General features: G+C 45.5%; 1 protein-coding gene across 1 annotated transcript in view; it reads left to right on the top strand.

Annotated features, from left to right (window-relative positions):
• LOC309851811 (uncharacterized protein) overlaps positions 1–22,819 on the top strand; it is a 49,891-nt gene extending 27,072 nt beyond the window's left edge. Inside the window, exons 2-6 of the mRNA XM_082707546.1 lie at positions 9,806–9,975; positions 15,333–15,391; positions 15,492–15,669; positions 16,660–16,875; positions 21,407–22,819. Coding sequence (XP_082563672.1) covers positions 9,943–9,975; positions 15,333–15,391; positions 15,492–15,669; positions 16,660–16,797 — 408 coding nt within the window. The 5' untranslated portion in view covers positions 9,806–9,942 and the 3' untranslated portion in view covers positions 16,798–16,875; positions 21,407–22,819. The remainder of the gene's footprint in view (positions 1–9,805; positions 9,976–15,332; positions 15,392–15,491; positions 15,670–16,659; positions 16,876–21,406) is intronic.
• Positions 22,820–26,142: the final 3,323 nt, after the last annotated feature.

The following is a 26,142-nucleotide window of genomic DNA, read 5'->3' as shown; positions in this document are numbered from 1 at the left end:
CACCAGCTTGCATTCCCACCAACAGTGTAGGAGGGTTCCCCTTTCCCCGCATCCTCACCAACATCTGTTGTTTCCTGACTTGTTAATTTTAGCCATTCTGACTGGTGTGAGGTAGTATCTCATTATGGTTTTGATTTGTATTTCCCTGATGCCAAGTGATGTTGAGCACTTTTTCATGTGCCTATTGGCCATCTGTATGTCTTCATTGCAGAAGAATATCTGTTCATGTCTTCTGTCTGTTTCTTGATTGTATTATTTGTTCTTTTATGTTGAGTTTGATACCTTTTTCTTAAAAGATTTTATTTATTTATTTGTCAGAGAGAAAAAGGGCACAAGCAGGGGGAGTGGCAGGCAGAGGCAGAGGGAGAAGCAGGCTCTCCACTGAGCAAAGAGACTGATGTGGGACTTGATCCCAGGATGCTGGGATCATGACCCCAGCTGAAGGCAGCCACTCAACCGACTGAGCCACTCAGGCATCCTGAGTTTGATAAGTTCTTGACAGATTGTGAATGCTAGACCTTTATCTGATATGTCATTGCAAGTATCTTCTCCCATTCTGTCCATTGCCTTTTGCTTTGTTGACTATTTTCTATGCTGTACAAAAGCTTTTGATCTTTTTAAAAAAATATTTTATTTATTTGAAAGAGAAACAGTGAGAGAGAGCATGAGTGAGGAGAAGGTCAGAGGGAGAAGCAGACTCCCCGAGGAGCTGGGACCCGATGTGGGACTCGATCCCGGGACTCCAGGATCATGACCTGAGCTGAAGGCAGTCAGCAGATCTTGATGAAGTCCTAAAACTTCATTTTTGCCCTTGTTTCCCTTGCCTTTGGCAATGTTCCTAGAAAGAAGTTGCTGCGGCTGAGGTCCAAGAGGTTGCTGCCTGTGTTCTCCTCAAGGATTTTGATGGTTTCCTGTCTCACATTGAGGTCTTTGATTCATTTTGAGTCTATTTTTGTGTGTGGTGAAAAGAAATAGTCCAGTTTCATTTTTTCTGCATGTGGCTGTCCAATTTTCCCAAAAACATTTGCTGAAGAGACTGTCTTTTCTCCATTGGACATTCTTTCCTGCTTTGTCGAAGATCAGTTGACCATAGAGTTGAGGGTGTATTTCTGGGCTCTCTATTCCGTTCCAGTTATCTAGGTGTCAGTTTTTGTGCCAGTACCACACTGTCTTGATGATAACAGCTTTGTAATAGAGCTTGAAGTCTGGAGTTGGGATGCCAACAACTTTGGATTTCTTTTCCAACACATCTCTGGCCATTAGGGGGTCTTTTCTGGTTCCATATAAATTTTAGGATTATCTGTTCCATTGCTTTGAAATAAATTGATAGTATTTTGATAGAGGTTGCATTAAACATGTATATTGCTCTACATAGCATAGACATTTTCACAATATTTGTTCTTCGAATCCATGAGCATGGAATGTTTTTCCATTTCTTTGTGTCTTCCTCAATTTCTTTCATGAGTAATTTATAGTTTTCTAAGTGCAGATTTTTTGCCTCTTTGGTTATGTTTATTCCTAGGTATCTTACAGTTTTGAGTGCAATTGTAAATGGGATTGACTCCTTAATTTCTCTTTCATCTGTCTTGTTGGTGTATTGAAATGCAACTGACTTCTGTGCATTGATTTCCTATCCTGACACTTTACTGAATTCCTGTATGAGTTCTAGCAGTTTTGGAGTGGAGTCTCTTGAGTTTTCTACAGGAAGTATCCTATCATCTGCAAAGAATGAGAGTTTGACTTCTTTGCCAATTTGGATGCCTTTTTATTTCTTTTTGTTGTCTGATTGCTGAGACTAAGACCTCTGGTACTATGTCGAATAGCAGTGGGGAGAGTAGACCCCCCCTGCCATGTTATCTTGACCTAAGGGAAAAAGCTCTCAGTTTTCCTCCATTGAGAATGGTATTTGCTATGGGTTTTTCATAGATGGCTTTGATGATATTGAGTAGGTAGGCTCTATCCCTACACTGTGAAGAGTTTTGAACAAGACAGGATGCTGTACTTTGTCAAATACTTTTTCAGCATCTACTGAGAGTATCATAGAGTTCTTGTTCTTTCTTTTATTAATGTGTTACAATGATTGATCTGTGGATGTTGAACCAACCTTGCAGCCCAGGAATAAATCCCACTTGATCGTGGTGAATAATCCTTCTAATGTACTGTTGGATCCTACTAGCTAATATTTTGGTGAGAATTTTTGCATCCCTGTTCATCAGGGATATTGGTCTGTATTTCTCCTTTTTGATGGGGTCTTTGTCTTGTTTTGGGATGGTTCTGGTTCTGGTTCTGTTTTTGGCCTCCTATTAAGAGTTTGGAAGTTTTCCTTCCATTTCTATTTTTTGGAACAGTTTCAGGAGAATAGATATTAATTCTTCTTTAAATGTGTGGTGGACTTCCCTTAGGAAGCCATCTGGCCCTAGGCTCTTGTTTGTTGGGAGATTTCTGATGCCTGCTTCAATCTCCTTACTGCCTGTGGATCTGGTTATGGGTTTCTATTTCTTCCTGGTTCAGTTTTGATAGTTTATATGTCTCTAGGAATGCATCCAGGTCTTTCAGATTGTCAAATTTGCTGGTGTACTGTTGCCCATAATATGTTCTTATAATTGTTTGTGTTTCTTTGGCATTGGTTTGTATTTCTTTGCCATTCTTTCCTTCATGATTTTATTAATTTGGGTCCTTTCTCCTTTCTTTTGGATGAGTCTGGCCAGGGGTTTATCAATCTCATTAATTCTTTCAAACAGCCTCCTTCTAATTTTGTTAATCTGTTCTACTGTTCTTTCGGTTTCTATTTCATTGATTTCTGCCCTGATCTTTATTATTTCTCTTCTCCTGCTGAACTTAGACTTCCATTGCTGTTCTTTCTGCAGCTCCTATAGGTGTAGTGTTCAGTTGTGTATTTGAGACTTTTCTTTTTTCTTGAGAAAGGTTCTATTGCTATATACTATCCTCTCAGGACTGCCTTTGCTGTGTACCAACGATTTTTTTTAAAAGATTTTATTTATTTATTTGACAGAGCGAAATCACAAGTAGATGGAGAAGCAGGCAGAGAGAGAGAGAGGGAAGCAGGCTCCCTGCTGAGCAGAGAGCCTGATGTGGGACTCGATCGCAGGACCCTGAGATCATGACCTGAGCCAAAGGCAGCGGCTTAACCCACTGAGCCACCCAGGCGCCCCTGTACCAACGATTTTGAACCGTTGTGTTTTCATGTTCTTTTGTTTCCAGGAATTTTTAAATTCTTCTTTAATTTCCTAGTTGACCCATTCATTCTTTAGTAGGATGCTCTTCTGCCTCCATGTATTTGAGTTCTTTCTACCTTTTGTATTGTGCTTGAGTTCCAGTTTCAAAGCATTATGGTCTGAAAATATGCAGGGAATGACCCCAGAATTTTGGTACTGGCTGAGACCTGATTTTGACCCAGGATGTGATCTATTCTGCACAACATTCCATGTGCACTAGAGAAGAATCTGTATTCTGTTGCTTTGGGATGGAATGTTCTGAATATATCTGTGATGTCCATCTGGTCCAGTGTGTCATTTAAAGCATTTATTTCTTTGCTGATCATTTGTTTAATTGATCTGTCCATTTTGGTGAGGGGGTATAAAGTCCCATACTGTTATTGTATTTTGTGAATATATTTTTTTTATTTTGTTATTAATTGGTTTATATAATTGGCTGCTCCAATGTTGGGGCATAGATATTGAAATTTGTTAGATCTTTAAATACTGTTGCACAGAGTCTTTATGTTTGATATAGTGTCCTTCCTCATCTCTTATTATAGTCTTTGGTTAAAACCTAATTTATTGGATCTAAGGATTGCCACCCCAGCTTTCTTTTGATGTTTATTTGCATGGCAAATTGTTTTCCACCCCCTCACTTTAAATCTGGAGGTGTCTTTGGGTATACAATGACTTTCTTGTAGATAGCATATCAATGGGTCTTGTTTCTTTTGTTTTGTTTTTTTTTTAATCCATTCTGATCCCTTGTATCTTTTGCCAAGGCATTTAGACCATTTTCATTCATGGTAACTATTGAAAGGTATGAATTTAGTGCCATTGTATTGCCTATAAGGTGACTGTTACTGTTACTGTTGTCTCTGTTCCTTTCCGATCTGTTACTTTTAGGCTCTCTCTTTGCTTGGGGACCCCCTTCAATATTTCCTGTAGGGTTGGTTTGGTGTTTGCAAATTCGTTTAGTTTTTGTTTGTCCTGGAAGTTTCTATCTCTCCTTCTATTTTCAATGACCACCTAACTGGTTCTAGTATTCTTGGCTGCATATTTTTCTTGATTGGTGCTCTGTATATACCATGCCAGGCCTTTCTGGCCTGCCTGGTCTCTTTGGATAGGTCTGCTGCCAATCTAATATTTCTACTGTTGTATGTTACAGACTGCTTATCCCAAGCTGCTTTCAGGATTTTCTTTTTGTCACTGACACTTCTAAGCTTTACTATTAGATGAATATTAGATTTACTATTAGATTGACCAATTTTTATTGATTTTGAGGGGGGGTTCTCTGGGCCTCCTGGATTTTGATGCTTGTTCCCTTTGCCAAATTTGGGGAATTCTTTGCTATAATTTGTTCCAATATACCCTCTGCCCCCTTTCTCTTCTTTTTCTGGGATCCCAATTATTCCAATATTGTTTCATCTTATAGTATCACTTATCTCTCGAATTCTCCCCTCGTGGTCCAGTAGTTTTTTATCTTTTTCTCAGCTTCTTTATTCTCTGTCATTTGGTCTTCTATATCACTAATTCTCTCTTCTGCCTCATTTATCGTAGTGTTAAGAGCCTCCAATTTTTATTGCCTCTCATTCATAGCTTTTTGATTTCTGCTTGGTTGGATTTTAGTTCTTTTATTTCTCAAAAAGAAGGATTTTATATCTCCAGAAAGGGATTCTCTAATATCTTCTCTCCTTTTTTTGAGTCCAGCTAGCACCTTGACAACCATCATTCTGAACTCTAGTTCTGACATCTTATTAATGTCCATATCAGTTAGGTCCCTGGCCCTCAGTACTGCCTCTTGTTCTTTTTTTGAGGTGAGTTTTTCTGCCTTGTCTTTTTATCCAGATAAGGATAGATGAATGAGAGAAGGAAGTATAAAAAGGGTAGCAATGACCCCCCAAAAATATACACTAACTAAATCAGAAGAGACCCAAAACCGGGAAGAGAAGAAAGGAGAGGGAAAAAAAAAAAAGAAAGAAAAACAATATGATTAGACTGGTGAATAGAACAGAGCCACACACTTGATTTTAGGTGTATTTTAGTCTGTTATAAAAAAACTGCCTCCTATAATTTTAAAGAAAGAGAAACATATACACGCACAAAGAAAAATAAGGCTAAACACTATGTAGAAATGGACTATGACTGTAAAGATGAAAATTAAAAAGGATTCTAAAAGAGAAATTGATAAGAAGTTGGTTGAGGGGCGCCTGGGTGGCTCAGTGGGTTAAAGCCTCTGCCTTCAGCTCAGGTCATGATCCCGGGGTCCAGGGATTGAGCCCCACATTTGGGCTCTCTGCTCGTCAGGGAGCTGGCTTCCCCCTCTCTCTCTCTCTGCCTGCCTCTCTGCCTACTTGTGATCTCTGTCTATCAAATAAATAAATAAAAAGAAGTTGGTTGAAAAAAGAAAAAAAAAGGCAGAAAGAATGTGATCAGGCTGAAGACTAGAACAAAGCCATGTGTTAGATTTTGGGTATATTTTGATCTTTTAAAAGAAACTATATCCCAAAATTTTAAAGAAAAACCTCTATGTATACAAAAAATAAGGTTAAATACAATGAGGGGGTAGAATATGACTATAACAATGAAAATCTAAAAAGATTATTTAAAAACGTATTGATAAGATAAAATAGTTTAAAAAGGCCAAAATGAGAATGAGGAAAAATTTGAAAAATAGAATAAGAAAAAATAAAATTTAAAATATTTAAGTTTGAAAGACTAACGTATCATAGTAAAAAAAAAAAAAAAAAAAGCCATGAATTCTATGTGGTGCATTCCCCTAGCTCTGGAGTTCTGCAGTTCTCATTGATCCGTGAACTTGGTCTTGGCTGGATGTTCCTGATGATCTTCTGGGGGAGGGGCCTGTTGCATTCTCAAATGTCTACCTAAGGTGGAATTGCACCTCCTTTGCCAGGGGCCATGCTAAGTAATCTGCTTGGGTTTGCCCTTAGGAGCTTTTATTCCCTGAACGCTTTCTATACAGCTTTGGAAGATGGGAATGAAGATGGTGGCCTCCCAGTCTTTGACCCCGTAAGAGCTGAGAGCTCGGACCCCCACTCCTCAGTGCATCCTAAGAGAAAAGAAGTCAATCCCTCCCATCTTCCTGGTCTCCAGCCGTACTCCGTGCTCACCGGCTTGTGGCTGATCACTTCTATCTCTGGCACATGGCCCCATTTAGAGTCTCTAAATCTGGAAGATTCCAGCAGCATGCTCCCACACCACTCCTCCCAGAGGAGGAAGTGGGGGGGTTTCCCAGATCTGGCACTTGTGGGGTTCCTGCTCAAAGAATAGTGGCCCAACTGTGCCTCAGATCATAGTTTAAGGTAACGCTGAGCTGAAAGCCCACTCCTCAGCTCTGTCTCTAGAGCCAGCTTCCCCGCTCCAAAACCTGGCAGCTCTGCCACACTCAGTTACTCCTGGTGATTCTCTTACCCTGAGGGTCCTGAGACCACACTGTCTCTACAAGGGTTCCACCCCCTTCTTAGACTATGGAGTGACGTCCCTCAGTGGAGCAGACTTCTAAAAGTTCTGATTTTGTACTCTTCTGCTCTACCACTTGCCGGGAGCCAGCCCCATCTCCCAGCAGTCTATCTTCCCATATATCACCTCAGATTCACTTCATACATCCTACTTTCCAGAAGTGGTTGCTTTTCTGTTCCGGGAATTGCTGTTATTTTTCTCTCCGATCTCCTATTGAGTTTGTAGGTGTTCAGAATGGTCTGATAACTATCTAGCTGAACTCCTGGGACCTGATGATATTTAGGTCTCCTACTTCTCCACCATCTAACTTCTCCCCCAAGGGAAAGACTTTTTAGCTAAATTATCCTTCCCCCCGCCCCAACTTAACACCAAGGTAGATTTCCCTAAGAGGTAGGAGTTTCTGCTAAGAGCAGAGAGAAACGTGAACAGATCTTTACAAGAGGGAGTGAGCCCTGGGCAGGGTCTCTGGACAATCAGAAAAAAAGCTGTATTCATTTCCCAGGGCTGCCATGACAACTCATCACAGACTTGCTGGCTCAAACTATAGTCCTTTTATTCTCACAGTTGTGTAGTAGAGCCACACAAGTTGCTAGTAGAGCCACATTCCTTCTGAAAAATTCTAAAGGAGAATCTTTCCTTCCTCATTCCAGCTTCTGGTGGCTCCAGTTCTTTGGCTTGTGGCAAATCTAGTCTTCATATGGCCTTCTAGCCCATGTGTCTCCCTTTGTGTCCTTTCCCTTGTGAGGCCACCAGTCATTAGATTTAGGGCTCACTCTAAATCCAGGATGATGTCACTTTGAGATCCTTAACTGAGCCTGTCCAAATAAGCTGCTATTCACAGGTACCAGGGGATAGAACTTCATATATCTTAGGGAGGGGGACACGTTATTGAACCTACTACAGAAGCTGAAATGCCAAATAGTTTGAGAAAACACTAGCCCAGAAACTAGTAGTAATAAAAGTCAATATTAAGGGTTTCCTATGTGTCAGGATCTGTCCTAAACACTAGCCACAAAATATCCCACCTAATCTTGGCAATTCTGAGGCACGTAAGATCTTCAATCTGACAGAGGAGGAAACCATGTGTGGTACCAGGAGCTTCATGAACATATCTGTAGTTACATGGATAAGCAGTCCAGCCCCAGCACCACTGCAGCATCTTACCTGCAGTGGGTATTGAGAAGAAGGGCATCCCAGGGCAGGCTCTGCCCCTATGGTGCTTGGAGCTCTTGGACATCTTTTAGGGCCTGGGAGAGGGGGGGATGAAGCAGTGGGAGGGGCCTCTCAGGCCTAGCATCTGAGGTGTGGCAGGAATGAGGATGTGTGGGTGCAGCCAGCCTGCACCTAGGGGGCTGCATTGGGAGTCCCATGCATCCAGGGCAGAGGTTTGCCCTGCCTGGGAGCCAGGCTAGGCTGGGCACCCATTTCTTGAGTTCTGTGCTTTGCTTTCTCCTCCTCTGGAATTCTGCTGCTCTCCTTGGTATTGAAACCGCACTTCTTGGTAGGTGAACTTGGTCTTGGCTGGATTTCTTGTTGATCTTCTGGGGGAGGGGCCTGGTGTAGTGATTCTCAAGTGTCTTTGCCCCAGGCGGAATTGCACCGCCCTTACCAGGGGCCTGGGCTGAGTAATCCGCTCAGGTTTGCTTTCAGGAGCTTTTGTTCCATGAGAGCTTTGTTCCCTGAGCGCTTTCCGTAGAGTTCCAGAGGACGGGAATACAAATGGCGGCCTCCTGGTCTCCGGCCCGGAGGAGCCGAGAGCCCGGGGCCCCACTCCTCAGTGCACACTCAGAGAACAGCGCCCAGTTACTCCCGTCTGCCTGACCTCCAGCCCTGCTCTGAGCTCACTGAGCCTGTGGCTGGTTCAACGTAACACCGAGCTGTGAGCTTACTGTCGGCTCTGTCTCTGTAGCCGGTTTTCCCGTTCCAATACCTGCAAGCTCTGCGACACTCAGACACCCCCTATCCTTCTGTGACCCTGCGGGACCTGAGGCCACGCTGACCCCACGTGGGCTTCGCCCCGGTTTAGCCTCTGGAGCGATGTCCCTCAGTGGAACAGACTTTTAAAAGACCCGATTTTGTGCGCGGTTGCTCCGCCGCTTGCCGGGAGCCAGCCCCTCCCCCCAGGGTCTATCTTCCCGTCGCTTTGGATTCACGTCTCCACCGGTCCTACCTTTCAGAAAGTGGTTGTTTTTCTGTTTCCAGAATTGCTGTTCTTCTTCTCTTCGATCTGCCGATGGAATTGTAGGTGTTTGCAATCTTTAGATAAGCTATCTAGCTGATCTCCTGCTAGCTGAAGTAGTCTCAGCCTGCTACTTCTCCGCCATCTTGCTGGGCACCCATTTCTTGACCTGATATCTGTGAATGGGCCATGTAAAGTAAGATTCTGACAGCATCACAAGTAACTAGCTAAGAGGCAAAAAAAAGAAAAGCAGTGGGTACAGGGGTCTTCCCCCCAATTCAGCCAGGGTTGCTTCTTCCCACTTGAAGGATTTATACTCTATTTATTCTGCCATCTACTTCCTTCAAGTAACCAATTCTGAAACCTACCCACTACCCAGATGAACCCAAGAAAAGCTAAGACCAGGAACTAACCAACCCCTACTCCAGTGTGCAGATGGATGGACCAGCAATGGTCTGTGAGTGGTTCAGAAGAGCAACTGGCACCGATTCGTTGCTAGGCATATTACTAGGAGTCGATGCTTATTGATCCCTGAGGTGCTAGGCACTAAGCTGTGTGTTTTCATGCATTCCCTCTGTAATTTATAGCTACTGCAGGAAGTGAGATTATTATCTTGATTTCAAAGAAACTGATGCTCAAACAAGTTAAGGACTACTTGACTGCAAAGTATTTGCTCTTGTCTCCACACATCAGTGGTTTTCAAGATATGGTCCTTGGACCAGCAGCCTTAATCTCACTGGGAACCTACTAGAAATGCAAGTGCTGGAGGGCCCCACTTGGACCTCCTGAATATGAACTCTTTGGGCAGAGCCTAGCACTCACTGCCAGGAGATCCTCATGCATGCACAAGTTGAAAAACCATTGCCCTACATTATCCCCCTCCCTCCAAGATCCAGGCGTGCCAAAATAATCTCATTTTCTTTTGTAATAGGATGTCCAGAGTGCCAGACGAAGGACATACCCTGTTTCCAGAGTGCAGTAAAGCCTTTGATCTACTTCTTAAGAAATCTTCGAGGACAATGTAGGAGAACACAGAGGAGACTGGTGAAGAAGGAGGCAGGACACAGCATGAGGGGTCACTCCAGTTCTCCAGAGGCACAGGTAGGACGAGTGACAGTTACACAAATCTGGCAGGAGGTCTCTACTGATGAGCCACAGAGTTCTACCTGGTTTGACTGTTTAGTCAGTGGTGTGGAAGATGGTATAGGCTTGGTTCAGTAGGTATCACAGAGCTGGGGGAGATGGCAAGCCCAATGGATAACAAAACGCAGACCCAACATGATTTTGACTAACCAGAAGCAGACATTAAGTCTAAAGTCAAGCACGCTGTCACCGTGTATGGTTGTGTAGGCTGTTCCCTCCCCAGGTGCACCGTACAGGTTGAGGGACTAAATGGGAGCTGAAATGAAGGCACTCTACTCAGTTTTAGCCACGGGAAGAGGAACCCTTTTTGAAGTTCATCTTGAAGGTATTTTATGAACTTGCAGCTGTGCTGACCCTTTATTTATTTTTTAACTGGGGTAAGATATATACAATATAAAAATTGCTAATCATGTAAAAAATTTTTAATTGTGGTAAAACAGATGATGTAAAATTGACCATTTTAATAACTTCTGATTGTATGGTTCAGTGACATTAAGTACATTCACATTTTGTGCAATCATCAGCAATACCTATTTCCAAAACATTTTCATCATCCTAAACAGAAACTGCACCCAGTAAGCAATAATCCCTCATTTTCCCCTTCCCTCAGCCCCTGGTAACCTCCAGCCTCTTTTCTGTCTCTAAGAATTTTCCTATTCTACATATTCTGTGTGAGTGGAATCATACAATATTTGTCCCTTTGTATTCAGCTTATTTCACTTAGCATAATGCCTTCAAGTTTTATCCATGTTGTAGCAGGCATCAGAACTTCGTTTCTTTTTATGGCTGGATAATATTCTCTTGTACATATGACCCGTGATTTATTTATAGATTTATCTGTTGATGGACACTCAGGCTGTATCTGCCTTTTAACTATTGTGAAGGATGTTGTAATGAACATGGGTATGCAAGTATCTGTTTGAGTCCCTATTTTCAGTTCTTAGGGGTATATACCTATGAGTAGAATTCCTGGATCATAAGGTAATTCTTTAGTTTTTGGAAGGACTGCCAAACCATTTTATACAGTGGCTGCACCATTTGAGATTCCCAGCAGATACACAAACACTCCAGTTTCTCCATGTCCTTGCCAACACTTGGCTGTTTTTTAATTCTAGTGATCCTAGCAGATATGAAGTAGTATCTAATAGGATTTTGACAGGCATTTCCCTAGTGATTAATAATAATGAGCGCTTTTTCTCATGTCCTTTTTGGTTATTTATCTTCTTTGGAGAACTATTTATTCATGATCCTTTGCCCGTTTAATTAAGAAATTCTTTTTAGAGAGAGAAAGAGAGCATGTATGCATTGGGAAGGGAGGGGCAGAGGGAGAAAAAGAAACTTAAGCAGGCTCCATGCTCAATGCTCAGTGGAGCCCAGTGAGGGGGTTCCAGCTCATGACTCTGAGATCATGAACTGAAATCAAGAGTCAGTTGCTTAACCAACAGAGCCATCCACGTGCCCCTCCCTTGCCCCACTGACTCAGTTGGAAGAACACAGTCTCTTGATCTTGGGGTTCTGAGCTTGAGTGCCATGCAGAATGTGGAGATCACTTAAAGAAATAAACCTTTTTAAAAAGATTTTATTTATCTGAAAGCAGACAGTGTGTATGAGTACAGGGGAGGGACAGAGGGAGAGGGAGAAGCAGACTCCCCACTGAGTAGGAAGCCCAACGTGGGGCTCAATCCCAGGACCCTGGGATTATGACCTGAGCCAAAGGCAGATGCTTAACCAACTGAGCCACCCAGGTGTCCCCCAAAATAAAATTTTTAAAAATCTGGAGATAGTGAGAGACAGCCCAGACTAATCTGACTCCCTGGATCCAGTTATGCCTGAAGTCCACTCCTGTTTTTATCAGTTATGTGAGCAGCAAATTTCTTTTTTGGCTTAAGCTAATTTGAACTGGGCTTCTGTCAGTTGGAGCCAAAACAGCCCTGATCAACATAGCTTTCTGCAGGGCAGCTGTGTGGGTTAAAAGAAATCCTACTATAAATTACCTACCACCTAGCAAGCATTCTGTGAGAGAGTAACAAGCCTGCCTGGGTTTCTAGTGTAACCATAACAGCAATAGTGGCAGATGGAAATGAACTGTGTAGGTGTATGAGGGACGTGAGCATTTGATCCCAGCTGAGCCAAACTATTTCTCTGGGTTGTTCTCAGGGCCACTAAGCTGATTTCCATAGCCAAGCTCCCTGTCCCATGAAGAAGCCCATGTGTGGTAAGAAGGAATGAAACTGACATGCAAAGAAAAAAAACGAAAGGAGATCAACAGTGTTCAAACCCAGGACATGTGTCCCTGGCTATCAGCATTCGGAAGTCTGGCTGCCCCCCTCCCCTGTACTTCTAAGTACCATAGGCTCCACTAAACTGTTCCTTCTTTTCAGCTTGAACTGGATTTTTGTCCCTTGCCACTGAAGGATTCCTATTGTTCCCAGAGGCCAGCCAAGGCTATAAAAGACCCACTGGGTCAGCTCTGCAGCTGGGATGGTCTGTCCCTCATTCCTGGCATGAGAAAAGTCAACATCCTTTCCTGTCAAGTAGCTCTCACGTCCAGGGTCTGAGGCAGACTGGGTCCTGGAGGGGGACAGGCAGGGACAATGCAGGGCACTGACATCACTTCTACTGCCCTCTCCAATTGCCACCTTGCAAATCCTTGACTAAGCAGTTACCTTGTCTATGAACAGGGTCCTGACAGGTGGGCCTATTAGGTAATGACTGCATGGTGAACAAGCTTGCCTCCCCCACCTTCTGTCTAGCTTAGGGGAGAGGTTCAGTCCCCCTTCACCCTAGCTGGTGAGGGTGAGAGCATGAATGGTCTGAGCTGACCCACAGTGACAGATTTGACAGGTGGAGGCAGAGTCCAGGCTCGGTGATCTTGGGACTTCTTTCTGAGGCTTCACCATACTCTAGCCTGTGTGCCTAGCCTGGTGCCATCCATGTCTTCATTCATGTGTTACTCAGCAAACGTTTGCTGAGTGGGTGCTAAGTGCTGGGCACTGTGCTAGGAGCAAAACAATGAACAAAACAAAGCTCACACTCTAATGAGGGGAGACAATAAACAGAGTAAAAATTGCATAGTGTGTCAGAAGTCAGTCATGACAGCCACAATCAGAGGAGGGGAGGGGGGCTGTGGAGATGGGTCACGACTTGGTACAGGATAGCCTTTCCAAGCAAGAAACGGGGGAGCGAGGTGGAGCATGCCTGGCATATTCCAAAAATGGCAAGGAATTGCTGGTGGGAGTATAAAATGGTGCAGCCACTTTGGAAAACAGTTTGGCAGTTTCTCAAAAAGTTGAACAGTTACCATTTGACCCAGCAGCTCCACTCCTGAGCATCTACTCAAGAGAAATGAGAACACACGTCCACATAAAGACTTTCACATGAAGGACCAGAGCAGCATTATTCTCAATAACCAAAAAGTGGAAACAAACCAAATGTCCAGGAACAGACGGATGAAGATACTATGGTATATCCATACAGCAGAGTATTATTCAACCTTACAAAGGAATAAAAGCACTGATACATGCTACAGTGTGGATGAGCCTTGAAAACACTATGTTACGTTAAAAAAAAAGCCAGCCGCAAAAAAACCCACAAATTGTATGACTCCATTTATATGAAATGTCCTGAATAGGCAAATCTACAGAGACAGAAAGTAGATTATTGGATTCCAAGGGCTGGGGACAGGGGCAGTGACTGTTGTTATGTCAGGGTTTGGTTTGGGGATGATGGAAATGTTCTGGAATTGGATAGTGGTGATTGCTGTACAATGTTATGAGTATACTAAAACCCACGGAATTGTCACACTTCAAAGGGTGGATTTTATGCTATGCAAATTATATATTAGTTTTTTTTAAAGAATTAAAAAAAAAAAAAAACAAGGAGGTCAGTGCCTCTGAGAGAGCAAGGATGAAGCCCGGCACACAATAGTGTAGAAGCTGCTTAATATATATTTGTTAAGTCCTGTAAAAGCGAGAATAGTTAAACTCTTCAGGGCTTCTGCTTTGTTCACCATGGGGGAGAGACTTCTGGCTCCCCACGCAGTGCAAAGCAGGCCTGGCTAGTTCTGGTGTGTGGACAGTGAAGGTTCTCATGCAAATCCTTCTTGCGGGGAAGGACCAGTGACCTCTGGGGAGGAGCCACCTAAAGGAAGGAAGAGACAAGTGATTTAGAATGAACCGTTGCAAGCTCCATGTTCGGCTTCCCTGGGCTTGTCCTTCAATTTTCCTGTTTGTGGAGCCCACACTGGGCTCTCTGAACCTCAGTGTTTCTGTCAATGGGGGAGAAGGAAATTATCCGTCAGCCCTGGCCCAGGACTTAAAGGAGGCAGAGGAAGCAGTGCCTTTTTATGATGGGGAGGAAACTTCTGAGCCTCTGAAGTGAAGCCTTGGGACCCAGGCCAGAGTCTGACCCCTAGATCCTGAAAGAAGCTACCAGTGTGGCATCTGGGGGAGAAGACACAGTAAGCTGAATGTACCTTCCCCAGCATGTCTCCAAGGGAGGAGTCCTGGGAAAGCTAAGTTCCCACCAGTGAGTTGGGGGGGTACAGAAGGTTTGGAAGACAGGCATTGTCTAGAAAAACACGTGGGAAGTCAGCATGCAGGGCCATGAGACGGGTCCTGAGGACAAGCTATACAGATGCCACAAGCCAGCCTGAGGCTCTGGCTCTGCCAGGACGAGGGCCCAGCCTCCTTGTAAGGAAAGAAAAGGTGGGGGTGATGCAGGGAAAACCAGGAACCACCATGCAGGGCGGAGCAGGGCAGGGGGTACCAGGGACCAGAGTCTACTCCTGGGCCCTTGAGGAGGATAAAGAGTATAACCATTCTGGTAAATGCATTGGTTCCTTAAAACTTAGGACAACCTGGTGGGGACAGGGGGATGTTCTCATTACTGTTTCACAGGTGAGGAAACACTCTGTTCAGAGGGGGGGGGGGGCACTTGCCCAAGGTAACCCAGCTAAGGGATGGCAGAGCTAGAAGGACATCAGTTCCCTCTGACCCCACAGTCGAAGCTCTTCCCACTCCTCCCCCTAACAAACCGAGAAAGAACTGAAAACAGCCCTCAGTAGGGCACAAGGGAGCCACCTGGCCTTCCAGCCTTATCACAGGCCTTGGCTCCACTGACTCTCCCCTAGGTGGGGCTGAAGAGAAGATGGGGCATGGTAGGGTGAGGGGGGTGTGGGGATAGGGTCATGACCCCCAGATAAAGGCTGGATATGCCCCAGGCTCTTGTCCCAGCACTGTGGCCAGGCAAGCAAGGAGTTTCAGATTGGGGGCTCCAAGGAGACCCTCTAAGGAACCAGATCCTTTCCTTTCCAGGTCTTCCAGCTACCTCTGCCCTCCTGGACCTACCCTCCTCTCAGGGCTGCTTGCTCTGAGTAAGTTCACATCTTTTCCTGAGCTGGGGATGGTGCCCCCTTCCCTGCACAAGCCCAGCCCTTTGCCCCTGTGCTCTTGAAATGTCTCCCATATTCTTAGGGCACCTCTCCATGACGTCTTCCTCACCTTCTGGCAATGTTCTCTTCTGTGCATTAAACATCTCCCCTGTGCCAGAGGCCCAAATCCAGCCCTAAATATCTGGCCTGAGGAGCCATCGCCAGCAGAGAGGGATATAACAGGACTGTGGGAGCCCAGGATTGGAGGAAGGAAAACTCAGGTAAGGCACGATGAAGTGAAGGATTTTTGGCCTAAGCCTTAGAAAATAATGAAATACTCAGAGGACATGGGAGAAGGGGCAGAAGGGCATTCCAGGCAGAAGGAATGAGGGGTTGCCCTGTCTCAGAGGACGAACAGCCCAAAGCTGTTTATTCTCACCTCCCTGTGGACTTGCCACTTTTTTTTTTTTTTTTTTTGTGGGGTCGGGGGAGGAGCAAGACGATGGAGAAGTAGGAGACCTAAATATCATCGGGTCCCAGGCATTCAGCTGGAGAGTTATCAAACCATTCTGAACACCTGCAAACTCAACGGAAGATCGAAGAGAAGAAGAGCAGCAATTCCAGGAACAGAAAAGCGACCACTTTCTGGAAGGTAGGACGTGCAGAGAAGTGAATCCCAGGCGATACGTGAGAAGATAGACTGCGGGGGGCGGGGCCAGCTTCTGGCAAGCAGTAGAGCAGCAGAGCACAAAATTGTTACTTTTAGAAGTCGGCTCCACTGTGGGGCCTCACTCCAGAGGCTAAGAAGGGGTGGAACCTCACGGGGACAATGTGGTCTCAGAAAGACCAGGGGTGTCTGAGTGGCAGAGCCCCCAGGTATCAGAATGGGGAAGCCAGCTGCTAAGACAGAGCCAAGGAGGGGGCTTTCAGCTCAGGGTTACCTTAAACTGTGATCTGAGGCACAGTCAGACCACTGCTCTTCAAGCAGGGACCCCCCCTCCTCTGGGTGATAGGAAAGTCTGTGTTCTGAGGTGGCTGACCAATCCAGCAGGGGAATCCCAATCCCATTCCAGGCTTTCCCCTAGCCCCATTGGCCACAGCAGCAAGAGGGGCACAGATCGAGAAGTCCAAGTGTGTACGATACCCCCTTTGTTTGTGCTCCAGGCTCAGACCTTGAGAGATTACTCTCTCCTGGGCCCACTAGCATAAAATAAATCTCCGATCCTCCAAGGTCTCTGAGTGCTGCTTATTTTTTTTTTTTTTTTGGCCAGGATCCAGTCTACAGTCGTAACATTTGTTCCCTGACCAGGAAACCCAACCACACTGGCCCACTGTTGCCACCAGTTTGGGGGCAACAGCAGCGCAGTGATGGAACAAGGGTCATAACAAAGAAGGCGTACCCTGCCTAATCTTTGGCAGTCTCCCACCCGCTTGCCTCGGAGCAGCCCAGCTCCACTGTTCCCGCTGGACTCCAGGAGATTTGGCAGGTGAGGACCTGGTTCTGATGTCGGATTCCCGTCAGGCCTGGGGCCCCAGGACCAGTCAGACCCACCTGGCAGGGTGGAAGCGGGAGCTTGACCACCTCCCAGAGACCTCCAAGGTCTCACAGAAAATCCCCAAAAGGGGGATCAGAAAGGAATTTCCAAAAGGAATTCCACAGGTAGGGCCTCCCAAGGGGGGAGGAACTATAATAACTTCGGTATGAATGAATGTACAGTTTGACCTGGTAATTCTGTAGCTCCACTCTATTGAGACTATGGAGTCTGAATGGGTCCCAACCTATTTCCGTGGTGACCTCATAGGTTAGAGAGAGCCTTTTGGGGCACCAGTCCAGGGTTTATACAGACTCGCTACAGCTAAGAGGCACCCAAGTCTCCTTTGGGAGGGCGGACAGGCGGGCATCTGATTGTTCTCTCCTCTGGAGGGGCACCCACCCTTTATCTGTCTCTGTGCCACCGCACAGGGGAGTGTCACTATGGGATCAAGGCAGAGTAAACCTACAGTCCTAGATTGTATGATCAAAATTTCAGAAAGGGGTTTTCAAAAGACTATGGAGTTAAGATGCATCCTGGAAAATTGAGAACTCTGTGAGTTAGAATGTCGGATGGCCTTCGGAAGGGACACTGGATGTCCCAACAGTTAGTTGGGTGTGACAAGTTGTAACAGGGGAGCCAGGACACCCCAACCACTTTCTGCACATTAACTCCTGGCTAGGAATCGCCCAGACTCTCCCCTCTGGGTGCGATTTGCTTGCAATAGGCAGGGACAGGCCAGGGTCTTAACTGCCTCATCCAAGCAGCCCAGAAAGACCAACAGAAGCCCCAGCCTCCACAGATCTTAGCTGGAGATACCAAGGATAAACCGATCCTGGCCCCTCCATACGCACCCCAAGGCCATCTATACCTGGCCCCCTCCAGTTCCAGACACTCCATCTCCCCAGCACCCCAGGCCCAGAGGATCCACTTTCTCTGGGACCAGCAGCCAGGATGCACTCCAGGCCAGACCAAATGCCCTCCAAGTGCCAGTACAAGAGAAGCAAGAACCCAAGAGGCACAATAAAGACAGACAATCCAGCCTGGCCATTCCATAATGTATTGTCAAACTTTCTCCACCACGGACCCCCTCAACTGAACACATGAGCCCACCTGTTCATTCTGGGAAAGTTTTCAGAGTCGGCCTATTGGCAGGTCTATAAGGTGAAGAGGCTCCAACCACCGAAAGGAGGGAACCCAGAACCCCCTTGGCCAGGGATCAATGTCCCTACTGTAAAGAAGAGGGGCATTAAAAAATAAGTATGTCGCAACTGGGAGAAGTCTCAAAAGCCCTGCAGCTACAAGGAAAAACCCCCAAAAGGGGACCTTATAGGCCTTGCAGAAAGACTCAGACTGAGGGGGACCAGGCTGTCTTCTTCTTGGCCTCCATGAGCCCACAGTCAGAATAAAAAATAGGGGGCCAACCAGTGACTTTCATGGTTCATACTGGGGCCAAGTACTCTGTTGTCACCTCCCCAGAGGCCCTTTTTCAGCAAAGAGAACTGTGACCATCCTTGGGGCTACCGGGACACAGACAATACAACAGCACTTCTGCCAGGCTCACCAGTGTAAATTCAGACGCCACACGGTCCAACATGAATTCCTTTATCTACCTGATTGCCCCATCCCCCTCCTGCACCAAGATATACTCTCTTAAGCTCGGGGCTCAGATACACTTTGAGCCCACCGGGCACACCAGCCTCCAGTTAAACCCAGGGCAAAAGGAGATGGGGGTCCTCTGGTACTAGCAATTACCACACTAAGAAATAATGGAGAGAATTCTGCACCCAGGCCCAGCCGAATGGCCTGCCAGAGTTCAGGCTCACCTACAGTACGGGCTAAAGACAACCCAACCCACCTGGACTAGCCCAGAATCAGGCCCCTATCACTGTTAAACTGATCCCGGGAGCCCAGCCCCAGAGGCAAAGGCAATACTCCCTCAGACAAAAAGCTAAGATTGGCATTCAAGAACATCTGGCCAAACTTACAGAAGCAGGTATCCTAATCGAGTGCCAGTTGGCCTGAAATACCCTACTCCTGCCAGTTAAGAAGCCAGGAGGGGGATATCGACCAGTCTAAGACCTGCGGGCCATCAACAAGCGTAGCCGTCTCCCTGAACCCGGTGGTCCCAAATTCATGCACCTGCCTCCAGTATGTGGACAATATCCTCACCAGTGACACACAAGAAGACTGCATGAAAGGCACAAAGGCCCTCCCACAGCTCCTGTCAGACCTGGGGTACCACATCTCATGGAAGAAGGCACAAATCTGCCAACAACAGGTCTGTTATCTTGGTTTCCTCCTTACCCAAGGGAAAGCAGAACGAGGGCCAGAGGGGAAAAAAGTCATCTCCTTGCCACAGCCCCAGACAAAAAGGGGCCTATGAGAATTCCTGGGGGCTACAGGATTCTCCTGCATCTGGATTCCTGGGTTCTTGGCCATAGCAAGACCCCTCTGTAATTTCTTGGGGGACTAAATCGAGAACCTCCGCCTGAAACAGCAGAAGCCACCTGCACAGAGGCTGGCTCCAGCCCTGGGCCTACCAAATATTAAAAAGCCCGTCAGTCTCTTTGTACATGAAAACAAGAGTGCCCGGCGTACTCACCCAGACTGTTGGGCCCTGACAACAGCCAGTTACATATCTGTCAAAGAGACTGGACTCCATGGCAGCAGGATGGCCACCGCCTCAGGGCGCCAGCAGCCACAGTCCTACTCAGTAGGGAGGCAGACAAGCTCAACCTGGGGCAAGAACTCATGCAGTTACGACCCTCAAGAACACACAGGGGCACCGCTTCCTTTCCAGCTGTCAACTAGCACAATACCAAGGGCTCCTCTGCAAAAAATCCTTGGGTCACCCTTAAAACAGTAAGGACATTAAACCCAGCAACCTTTCTCCCCAAGGAAGAGGGGGAACCAGATCATAACTGCTCCAAAGTAACTGGTAAAGACTACACGAGCCATCCAGCCATCAAGCCATAAAAAATTCCAGAGCTCACACTGTTCAGAGACGGCAGCAGTTATCTACAAGAAGGTGCCCAAAAAGTGGGTCCTAGACTGAAGTCCCAGAAGGTAGGGCATTACCAGCTGGATGGTCAGCACAGGGGCTGAACTATACATCTTCTTCCGAGCCCTCACCCTCAGTGACGGCAAGCCCGTCAACATCCAGTGACTCTCGGTACGCCTTTGCTACTGGGCCTCTACAGAGGGCTGGCTACAAGGAGAGGGGCTCTAACTGCTACAGAAAATGCTATCAAAAACAAAGAAGAGATACTGAAATTCCTTGAAGCTGTCTGACTTCCAAAGGAAACAGCAATCCCGTACCGTAAGGGACACCAAAAAAGAGACAACCACATAGCACAGGCAAATCATCTGGCAGATGAGGCTGCCAAGACCACAGCCAGTAAGGACACGGACAGAGCCCCTTTCCTCACCATGGCCCTGACCCCCAGAAGAAGTCCCTCCACCCAGTTACACTAAACAGAAAAAAATGGGCCATAGCGAAGGGGCCACCCTGACTAAAAAGAGATGGTGGGTAATATCAGGTGCATTTTCATCCCAACAACAGGAGGGCATCTAGTCAAGAAGTAGCACCAGCTCACCCACCTGGAAAAAAACGCATTAGAGGCCCTCCTCCAGAAGCACTGCTACATCTGCCAGCTTCCAGCCCTGGGCCCAGCAACCAGGGAGCAAGGAACAACCTATGCTAAATGTCATGCTCGGCCTGCACCAAAGCCCCCACCAGGTGTCCAGAGGATAGGAGTAACTAACCCCTTTCAAAAATCTAGAAAGAAATTCACAGACGTCCAGCCAAGCAGGGGGTTCAGATGGCTCCTAGTAATGAAGTGCCTATTCTCTGGATGGGTGAAGGCCTTCCCAAACAAGACACAGCAAAGCCGGAAAGGAGCCAAAGTTATCTTGGGGGAGCTCGTGCCCTGGCTTGGCCTGCCATTAACAATCAATAGTAATGATGGGCCTGCATTTGTAGTGGACATTGTTCAGGTCTTAACCAAGTTTTTCAACATTACCTGGAGGCTCCACACCACCTACTGACCCCAAAGCTCAGGGAAAGTAAAGCAGATGAATCGCACTCTCAAGGGAACTTTAGCAAAGTTTTGTCAGGAGACTAACCTCCCATGACCGGATCTGCTACCCCTGGCCCTCCGTGCCCGCTGCACAGCCGGGATGCTAGGTTACTCCCCTTCCAAATCAGTGTATGGACGGCCTCCCCCGTGCCTGGAGAGCCTTCAAGTAAACTTACATCAAACTGGGGATTAAAAAAATTAAAAAAAAAAAAAAAAAACAACTTCAGGACCTGGGGGCCACCCTAAATAAATCACAAAGGTACCATTGAGAGGGCCCCAATCTCTTTAGGGATGCACTCCTTCCAGGCAGAGACTCAGTCTGGGTCAAAAATTGGAAAAGGAACTCTTCAAACCACAGTGGACAGGGCCTCACTCTGTTGTTCTAACATCCTCTTGCCCTTAAGGGCTTGGCTGTCACCCCATGGGTCCACCACTCGAGAGTAAAAAAGCCCAACACCTGGATGAGAAGCCTCAACAGTGGAAAGTCCAGCCAAACCCGGCAGACCTGCTCCAGCTTCGCCTCCAATGAGAACCCACTGACTGACTGCCCGCCGTCATCCTTACTTCTCACTTGCACGATATTCTTCATCCTAGGGGTCAGACTCTACACCATTGTCCCCTTCTGACTGGACATTCCCCCAGAGACTTGCTGTTGTTATTGTTTACCAGATGACCCTAGGCTGTTTTACTGCCCTTACTTGTCCACAGGTTTTATCTGCTGTTGGGCTAGCCATAATGGCTCCCTCTAACAAGGCGTGGGCCCCACTTTTATTGGCCCTCTGCTCTCTACTCCTACAGGCATTCCACTGTTGTTTTCCCAACCCCAGTCAGTCCTGGTCTTCTGCTACCTTGGTGTGTTGTTCCTCCTCCCTGCCTTTAGCTCACCCGACCCAGCAGTGGAGGGCAAACACCCACACAATCAGTCATGCATGCCTGTCCGTCTCTTACCCAATCTTTCAGTCCTCCCCAGGAGCGATGCTCCACTTATACAAAAACCTCCTAGCTGCCCTGACACACCCCCATGGCCCTTCCCCTTCTTGTAAGCCTGTTGGCCATGTCAGGAGCTGCCCTAACGCCACTGGCATGAAAACGGCACAGGTTCAGCACCAGGGACTAACTCAACAACTCACGGCCCTGACCCTACAGCACTAACCTGATTCACCAGCTTCAGTGTCCTCCAAAACAGGCGTGGACTCAACTGACTCATAGCCGCACAAGGGGGACTCTGCCTCTTCTTACGGGAAAAATTTGTTTCTATGCTCATGAGTCGGGGGTAGTCCAAGAAACTCTAACCCAATTGCAGGAACGAGTAATTTGCCAGTGGGAGGCACTCCAGCAGGCGACTTTGTGAGATTCCCTCTCACAACAGTTCCCTTGGTTTGCCCCCCTCATCGGCCCCCTCCTATGCTCCTCCTCACAGTAGCATTTGTCCTTGTATTTTTAATGCTCTTACCAGGTTTATCACTGCTTATATTGCCAAGGGCAGACTCCAGTAGCTCCTCACTCACTATCGTGCTGTAAATAATAAAAATGATGCCCTCTAAACCAGGTATTTAAAGGGGCATCAAAGGGCGAATGACAAGGAAAATCTGTGTTCCAAGGTGGCTGACCAGTCCAACAGGGGAATCCCAGTCCTGGCCCCAGGGCCATTTCAGGCTTTCCCCCTAGCCCCACCAGCCACAGCTACAAGAGTGGCACAGATACGGAAGTACAAGTGTATAAGATACCCCCTTTGTTTGTGCTCTGAGCTCAGATCTTGAGCGATTACTCTCTTCTGGGCCCACTAGCATGAAATAAATCTCTGATCCTCCAAGGTCTCCAAGTGCCACTTGTTTTTTTTGGCCAGGATCCAGTCTGCATTCCATAGCATGGGAGGAGTAGTGCAGGAGCAGGGTGCAGGAATCTGCTGGATTTGGAAAGTCCAATCAGGGCCATGGGCCAGAGACAGAAACAGTTGGTCACAGGCCAGGAGAGCACGGACTGTGACCAGAGACCAGGAAGACAGAAGAAATTGACTGTTTTTCTCTGAGAGCACACTGAGCAGTAGGGGCCTGAGCTCTCAGCTTCTATGGGGCTGGAGACTGGGAGGCCACCATCTTCATTTCCATCCTCCAAAGCTGTATGGAAAGGTTTCAGGGAACAACACTGCCAAGAGCAAACCCAAGCAGATTACTTAGCTTGGCTCCTGACAAGGGTGGTGCAGTTCCACCTTGGGCAAAGACATGTGAGAATCAATACAACAGGTCCATCCCCCAAAAGATCACCAAGATCATCTGGCCAAGACCAAGTTCACCAACAATGAGAACTGTGGAACTCTAGAGCTAGGGGAAAGCAACACAGAATTCATGGCTCTTTCTCCATGATTCTCTAGTCTTTTAAAGCTAAATATTTAAAATTTTTAAAATTCTATTTAAAAAAATTTTTTCCTCTTTCCTATTTTAACCTTTTTAAACTATTCTATCTTATCAATACCTTTTTAAAAATCTTTTAAAATTTTCCTTGTTATATTCTATCCCTTCATTGTATTTAACCTTGTTTTTTGTTTTTGTTTTGGTTTTTTTTTTGTATACATGTAAGTTTTTCTTTCTTTAAAATTTTGGGATACAGTTTCTTCTAACAGGTCAAAATATACCACAAATCTAGCATATGGCTTTGTTCTAGTTTCTGGCCTGATCACATTCTCCCCCCCCCCTTTTCAACCAACTTTTTATAAATTCCTTTTACCTTTTAAATTTTCATCTTTACAATCATATTCTATCCCTTCATCGTGTTTACCCTTATTTTTCTATGTATTTTAGGTTTTTATTTAAAATTTAGGGAGGCAGTTTCTTCTAACTGACCAAAATATACTAAAAATCAAGTGTGTGGCCATGTATGTATATATGTATGTATATATGCATGTGCATGCACACACACACACACACACACACACATAATTTTTTTTCCCCTCTCCTTTCTTCTCCTCCTAGTTCTGGGTCTCTTCTGATTTGCTTAGAATATATTTTCTGGGATCATTGCTACCCTTTTAATATTTTGTTCTCATTCATCTATTCTTATCTGGATAAAATGACAAGGTGGAAAAAACACCTCAAAAAAAAAAAGAAAAAAAAAAGAACAAGAGGCAGTACTGATGGCTAAAGACCTAATTGATATGGACATTAGTAAGATGTCAGAACTGGAGTTCAGAATGACAATTATCAAGATGCTAGCTGGGCTTGAAAAAAGCAGAGAAGATACTAGAGAATCCCTTTCTGGAGAAATAAAAGAACTAAAATCTAACCAAGTTAAAATCATAAAAGCTATTAATGAGGTACAATTTAAAAAAATGAAGGCTCTTTCAGCTAAGATAAATGAGGCAGAAAAGAGAATTAGTAATATAGAAGACCAAATGATGGAGAATATCTTAAGGAATATCCACACTATTTTCCAAAGCGGTTGCACCAACTTACATTCCCACCAACATCCCACCTTTCTCCACATCCTCTCCAATACTTGTTGTTTACATTCTTGTTGATCTGGCCATTCTAACTCTTGCAAGGTAGACTGGGTATTTACCCCAAAGATACAGATGTAGTGAAAAGAAGGGGCATCTGTACCCCAATGTTCATAGCAGCAATGGCCACAGTCGCCAAACTGTGGGAACAACTAAGATGCCCTTCAACAGAAGAATGGATAAAGAAGATATGGTCCATATATACAATGGAGTATTATGCCTCCATCAGAAAGGATGAATACCCAATTTTGTATCAACATGGACAGAACTGGAAGAGATTATGCTGAGTGAAGTAAATCAAGCAGAAAGAGTCAATTATCATATGGCTTCACTTACTGGTGGAGCATAAGGAAAAACACGGAGGACACTGGGAGAAGGAGAGGAGAAGTGAGTTGGGGGAAATCGGAGGGGGAGACAAACCAAGAGAGACTGTGGACTCTGAGAAACAAACTGAGGGTTTTGGAGAGGAGGGGATGGAGGGTTGGATGAGCCTGGTAGTGGGGATTAAGGAGGGCATGTTTGCATGGACCACTGGGTGTGGTGCATAAACAATGAACTTTGGAACACTGAAAAAAATTAAATTTAAAAAATGAAGAAGAGAGAAAGAGAGGTAAACAACTACTGGGCCACAAGGGGAGAATTCGAGAGATAAGTGATACCATAAGACAAAACAGTATTAGAACAATTGGGATCCCAGAAGACGAGAGAGAGGGCCAGAAGGTATATTGGAGCAAATTATAGCAGAGAACTTCTCTAATTTGGTGACAGGAACAAGCATCAAAATACAGAAGATACAGAGAACCCTCCTCAAAATCAATAAAAATAGGTCCATACCCTGTCATCTAATAGTAAATCTTACAAGTCTAAGTGACATAGAGAAACAAAGTCCGTAACATGCATGGGTGGAAATATTAGACTGGTAGCAGAACTATGCACAGAAACCTGGCAGGCCAGAAGAGACTGGCATGATATATTCAGAGCACTAAATGAAAAAAAATATGCAGCCAGTAATACCATATCCAGCTAGGCTGTCATTGAAAATAGAAGGAGACATAAAAAGCTTCCAGGACAAACAAAAACTAAAAGAATTTCCAAATACCGAAGCCCTACAGGAAACATTGAAAGGGGTCCTCTAAGCAAAGACAGAAACTAAAAGTAATAGACCAGAAAGGAACAGAGACAATATACAATAACAGTCACCTTATAGGCAATACAATGGCTCTAAATTCATACCTTTTGATAGTTACCCTGATGTAAATGGGATAAATACCCCCAATCAAAAGACACAGGGTATCAGAATGGATAAAAAACAAAATCAACAACAACAACAAAACAAGACCCATTGATATGCTGTCTGCAAGAAGGTCATTTTAGACTCAATGACACCTCCAGATTTAAAGTGAGGGGGTGGAAAACCATTTACCATGCTAATGGACATCAAAAGAAAGCTGGGGTGGCAATTCTTAGATAAATTAGCTTTTAAGCCAAAGACTATAATAAAAGATGAGAAAGGACACTGAAAGGTCTGTCCAACAAGAAGACCTAAGAACTTTAAATATCTATGCCCCTAACATGGGAGCAGTCAATTATATAAACCAATTAATAACCATATCAAAGAAATATATTGACAGTAATACAATAGTAGTA

The sequence above is a fragment of the Mustela nivalis genome (genome assembly GCF_964662115.1).
Source record: "Mustela nivalis genome assembly, chromosome: 17".
Classification (NCBI taxonomy): domain Eukaryota; kingdom Metazoa; phylum Chordata; class Mammalia; order Carnivora; family Mustelidae; genus Mustela; species Mustela nivalis.
Note: the sequence above shows the minus strand (reverse complement) of the source record. Positions and strands in the feature narration are given on the sequence as shown.